The 6,000-nt window shown below is 42.3% G+C and overlaps 1 protein-coding gene across 1 annotated transcript in view; it reads right to left on the bottom strand.

Annotated features, from left to right (window-relative positions):
* Nucleotides 1–3,743: 3,743 nt before the first annotated feature.
* The window catches only part of Gtf2e1 (general transcription factor IIE subunit 1), a 32,154-nt gene continuing 29,897 nt past the window's right edge, over nt 3,744–6,000 (bottom strand). Inside the window, exon 5 of the mRNA XM_059276845.1 lies at nt 3,744–5,739. Within this exon, the coding sequence (XP_059132828.1) occupies nt 5,315–5,739 (425 nt within the window). The 3' untranslated portion in view covers nt 3,744–5,314. The remainder of the gene's footprint in view (nt 5,740–6,000) is intronic.

Below are 6,000 nucleotides of genomic sequence, written 5' to 3'. Positions count from 1 at the left end.
CAAGTCTTAACACTTCACACTGTTCTTTGGCTCAATACCACCCAACCATCTTTTAAAAGATAATTTGGCAGTATCTACCGAAGTGTAAATGGACATGTCCTGTTGATTTGGATGTTTTATGTGCTAGGCTGGCCCCCATGTGTTGTGGGAGTGCTGAGATGGAGGGACATTTAAGAGTTGGACCTGATGATGGCCACATCACCAGGAATGGAAGGGGGACTAATGCGGCCTCTCAGAGTAGGTTCTTGTAAGAGCATGTCATAATGAAGTAAGTCCATTCCTTGTACTCGGCCTCCGCTGCCAACAGCCATTTCCCTTTCCACCCTTCTGTGTTGCTGCCCAAGTGGCCCATCAGATGGGGATGGCTGGTCTTGGGACTTTCAGCCTCAAAACCTCACTAAACAAACCCCTGTTCCTTAGAGAGTATTCCGCGTCGGCTATTTGTTACAGCAACACAGACAGACTAACACACCCTTTGGCTATTTCTCTTAGGATTCTATGTCACAGAAATAACCAAAAGTAATGAAAATGTAAGGATAGGATTAGCCATCGATAAAGGAGGTTGCATAAAACCACATTTTAAAATTCTATATAGCTCTAATTTTTACAAAAGCAAATGGCAATGTATATAATTCCACTTATACAGAAGGGGGCTAAAGGCATAGAGGACGTACGGAATAAGCAAACTGTCAACAATGGTTTCCCCAGAACAGTGAAATGGGGGTGGGCCGAGGAGTTCTCAGTTTTTACTATCTATATTTCTAATTGGGTAATTTAAAAACATTAAATACATTATGTAACAATGAGACTATACAACCGTCTTGTATGTCTTAACACGATTCAAGAACCTGGCACTTGTACCCTTTCTAGGCTGATTTCACAGACTTATTTACACTGGGTAGGCGATAATGTACTTTTGTATGATGGGAATCGTGGGCTGACTGTTGAAACTGGGTCATGCACTAGGCCTAGCGGCTTTAGAAGTGAATTCGAAAGGCTGCTTCTGGTACTCAGGACATAAAGCTCATTCTGAAGCAAGGCCAGTTATCTGCTCCTGCACTTAAAGGCACTTGGGAATTGGCTCATCCCTTTAGCTCTCCAAAGGAAGATTTCATTACCTTCCCCTTTCTTAACCCACTTTGGCTTCACAGGTTTTAAGAGTTATCTGCACTAATCCTGTTCAGTTTACTTTATTTCTTTTATAGCAGGGGGAAGAAAAAAAAAACATGAATAGGCAGTGAGTTTACCACAGTACCAGTTTCTTTCTAAAAGTCTCCCTTTTCCGGGAGAGAATTTTTAGCTATTAAAAATGCGATTGCAACCCAGCTGTTAAAGGTAACATAGCTTTGTCGAAAACAAAGCACAAAACAAATAAGGAAGCGAACTGTGCCAATTTCAAAACTCTGAAGGGCTTTTTCTTTATTCCCAGTGGTGGGGCATCCAGCCTGCGGTCTGGATGCTAGGCAAGTGCTCTACTAAGGAGCTCTATTGATTCAGGTGACTCTTGATGGTCAGAAGAAGAAACTGTTATTTTATACTTCCTTTTCTTAAAACTTGGGAATAAAGAGAAAAAGCAACACATTTACATCTTTTTGACTGTGGTCCTGGCTGGAAATCTAGGCATGGAGCCAACAGATGGGATAAAGTGAACTTGCCCTTGCTGTTCTCATCTCCTGCTGGTACCCCAACCTCTTATGATAGCAACCGTTATAAAATACTCATTTCTCCCTTAGTCATGCAGATGACTAGAAATTAAGCACCACAGCAAGATGGGGAAATAGAAACCCAACTATCTGCCTTTCATTTTGTGGCTTGTGACACTGCCAATTCCAAATCTGCCCTCTACCTTGGTCTCTCCATTAAAATACCCTTCACCTGATTTTGACTTCCTTCAGCACATCACAAGGCATTTTTTGTGGGTGTTGTTTGGCTTTATTAAAAAAAATACACACACACACACACACACACACACACACACACACACACACACACACATTTGCCTCCATAATAGCTGGAATAAACCTGGGGACCCTAGCAGAAACGTTCCATAAACGACTGCTGAGAAAATGGCCAGGAAATGCCACACTAGGGAACAGCGCTGCATTGGGGGTAAGGGTGTCTGGTCAGCCAGTGCTAGGGTTAGCACCTCGTCCCGATTTTCAATAGGATCTGCTGAATGCATTTTTAAAAGTCATTTAAATTTAATATTCCTTAAGATGATTTGTGAAAAGGTGGGAGAAAGGGGCTTCAAAATAAACAGAAAGTACCAACTTCAAGGGCAGATCAAATAATGCAGCCCCAGGTGGGCCTGGATCTCCTAGGGCTAGGGTAGTTTAGCTCCCTAGTTTTGGGGTAAAGTGTAAGTAAAAGTGATAGATATCCAAGTGTACAGGATATGGGATATAGTTTAGTGTGTGTGTGTGTGGGGGGGGAAACTTGAAGAAAAAAAAGAAAACACAGTTAACCTCCCATGCTGGTTCCTACATTAGGGAGCCATCTTGATAGGCCTCTTTGGGTGTTACAGATGCTTTAAAGGCAACCATTTGAAAGGAACAGGAATAACTTAAACACATGAAAACTTTCTCGGGCCTTTGGGAAAATGGATGATGTGGAAAGAAAAAAGAAAGCTGAAACTTTAGTCAAACTTGATGGCAGAACCTCTGAGAATGGCTGAGAGATTCTTAAAGAAACGGACATAAGCCCCTCCCCTCTTCCTGATTCCTCCCGCCTCCATCCTCCAGTGAAGATTCGCTACAACACAGCCTGATGTTAATGGAACCCAGGAGTAGTATAGATGGAGAAACCAGGGTAGCAGAGAGGTAGGGACAAAGAACAGAAGCCCCTTGCTTCCCTCCCCTCAAAGGAGAGGTGGTTTCCCAAAGAAATGATACTAGAAGTAGTCTTCCATGTTAAGAGTTCCGTGAGCATCTTAAGGGCAACGGAAAGGTCAGGCTACATGGACGGCTCACATGAGCATAATGATAAGATAGCCAAGCGCATTCAGAGAAATTGTGTTCCTGCCTATCCTTCACCATATGCCGCGGGTGGCAATAATTCCTAATATCCTGGGGTCCCTCTTTACTACATGTTACTACATGTATTTGCCACCTATGGGGCTAGCTTCGCCCTCACTAGAGGTTCAGTTGGCAGCACTCCCATTTTTGGTGTTCTGTCACTAACTGGCTTCTCTTAACAAGTTACTGAGCAGCTTGAGACAAACATGCCTGTCTGACAAAATAAGAGCAGGCTCTCCTGAGGTTACACACGTTATTGAAATACAGAGGCAATAGTCAAAAATTTACATGTTAAATTATATTCTTATTCTTTTAATTTGATTAATCTGGGCTTTAAATGAGAAAAAGAATGCACCTAAAAATCTTAGCATTCACACAGAATTTGCCTTTGTCATTCCACTATTTCTGCATATAATCCATTATCCATGTGCTATTTTCTAAAATGGAAATCTCTCTACTGTGTAGCACACTGAGATTACTGCAAATCCCATTCCCAGTATTTTCACTCACACACACCATCCCTGACTCATGTTTGTTCCAAATGCTCAGTCAAATAAAACAGCTAAGAAAGTGTCTTGCAAACAGTACCAGAAAATGTGAATCCTTTTACATGAAACTCAATATGGATGGATACCTTTTCTTCCTAATGCCTTCTTAGAAATGACTGTATTTTCCTTGGAAAATATTTAGTTCCTGGTTAACGCACATTTAGTGAGTACAAGCCATCTCTCTAGTCTAATTCAAACACTGCTTTAATGAGTTTTATTAATACATTTTTCCACAATAGAAAAGCACACTCATACACATACTCATATAAAATGCAACAAAGAACAGATTTTAAACATTAATCATGTTTTAAAAAGTAACATCTTTCTAGAACCATGAAAGTTTAAAAAAAATTAAAAGCTGAACAATTCATGTGTTTAAAAGATAAACACATAAAAGGTATTTTAGGGTAATTCATTGCCCCCCCCCAAAAGTTTAGTTGGCATCCAATTGTACCTATGATATTAGATGATGGCCAGAAGTCTCTGACATCTTTAAATGGGAAGAGTATACATTCTAGTTATGCTCCAAGATGTTAGAGCTAGAAATTAACAAATTTTAAACAATAATAAGTAGACTGTTAATATTCAGTCATCCAACAACCAGGTAAAGGAATTATCACTTTATACAAGGCTCAGATACTCTACAATGCTCTTTGTTTCACACATAGACTACAAAATGATAATTAAAAGTCACAATGGAAGAGAAAATACTGCAAAATGTAATGGTTGTAGACCTTAGATGAAAGCCCTTTATCTTTAAAGTTCTGCCTTCAGGGATAACACCATGCTCCATGACTACGATCCTTGAGGTACGATGCTCAACAACACAGGGGAGGCACTAGAATACAATGTCTGACAAAGGGCTCTGATGTGTTTAGAAGACCAGAGGGAGAGTGGAGCCATCAACAATTCTCTACTGCGTTCTACTGGAAGGGCTCCGTAATTGAGAGCACTGGCAAGAGGCCTCTAGACCAGGAGGGAAGTGCGACCAGGCTCAGCTTTACATGGCAGGTTTACAGAACACACTGGGGCAGTTCTAAGGCACTGTCCCCACGCTCTCAGTTCTTCAGTCCTGGACACAGACTCTTCGCCCTTGTGGGTGCTCTCCTCTCATTTCTTCATGAGGGTCTTCTACACAGCCTGCTCTGCTGTCTGTAAACCTGGGCACATGTGGGTGCTCTCCTCTCATTTCTTCATGAGGGTCTACACAGCCTGCTCTGCTATCTGTAAACCTGGGCACATGGGCGTGCTCTCCTCTCCTTTCTCTCTGTCTCCTGCACTCTCTCTCCTTTACAGGTTGTCCCCAAACTCAATTTGGAGGAAAGATGAAGTGTTTGGGGTTCCCCTAACCAGTCATCTGCTTCTTGGTAAACTGCTTTGGTTGGCAAGACAAGGAATTTTTTCAGATGCTTGACCTGAAAACACTTATACTAGGGTAAGTTCATCCTAGGGTCTGTAGGTAAACAGTGAGAGAAATAGGTCTTCAGAATGAAGGGAAAAATTAGATAAGGAATTACAGAAAAATATTAATACTTTAGTAAAAAGAAGGAAGGGAATACTTATAGCCCACCTACCTTTCTTGAAAGTTTCTGATATTAAAAAACAAACAAAAAAGCCAACTTTCTCTCCTATTATGCTTTTGTACTAGATTACTAGGTGCTTTCCATCAAGAGGGCAGGAAGCCACTTAAGCACTTGGTGGGGAGTTTCTCTCTGAAATGAGCTAACAGGATGAGGAGAGAGCAAGGAGAGCTCACTCAAAGAGGTCCTCAAACATTCGCTGCCCCATGGCTATGTACGCTTCCTTCTCCTCTGGTGTCATCTGGGCTACCAGCTCTGGCCGTTGGCTAACTTCACTGTAGGAGAATGGGCAGCCAGCCACCATAACAACGGGGTCATCTGCTACTTCCTCAAACTCACCGTCTTCCTCATCCTCGTCCCGATGATGGCTAGCCAGAGCTGCCGGCCGGGGCGGGGAGTCCTCATCCGACTCACTGGTCTCACTCTCCGAATCGCTGCCATTGGCAGCCGTCACCGGGGCGGCTGCTCCCACCGAGACAGCTGCCGCAGAAGACGTCTTTTTCTCATGAATGAGTAGAGCCCGCATGACCTCCTCGTTGTCATCGGGCCCTGCACGGGCCTCCTCACGCTCCTGAAATGTGTCCATATCGATGCCACCTGGAAGTCAAACCCAGAAAGTCACGATCCTTAAACACAAAGAGCATTCACCTGTAACTAGTGAAAAACAGACTTTTAATGTGGTATGTTTCAACGGATAAATAACATAACACAGACTTCACTGGTTCCATTTTCTGAGCTGCTGTTTTTCTACAGAATATCTAAAATGTTTCTTAAAAACTAAAGCTTACGTAGCACAATGACTAAGAACATGGAATTTACAGGTTTACTAAGTTCACATGGATGTGAATTCTCTCCCTC

Source organism: Peromyscus eremicus, chromosome 12 (assembly GCF_949786415.1).
Source record: "Peromyscus eremicus chromosome 12, PerEre_H2_v1, whole genome shotgun sequence".
Classification (NCBI taxonomy): Eukaryota; Metazoa; Chordata; class Mammalia; order Rodentia; family Cricetidae; genus Peromyscus; species Peromyscus eremicus.
This window is presented reverse-complemented; position numbering and strand designations above follow the sequence as displayed.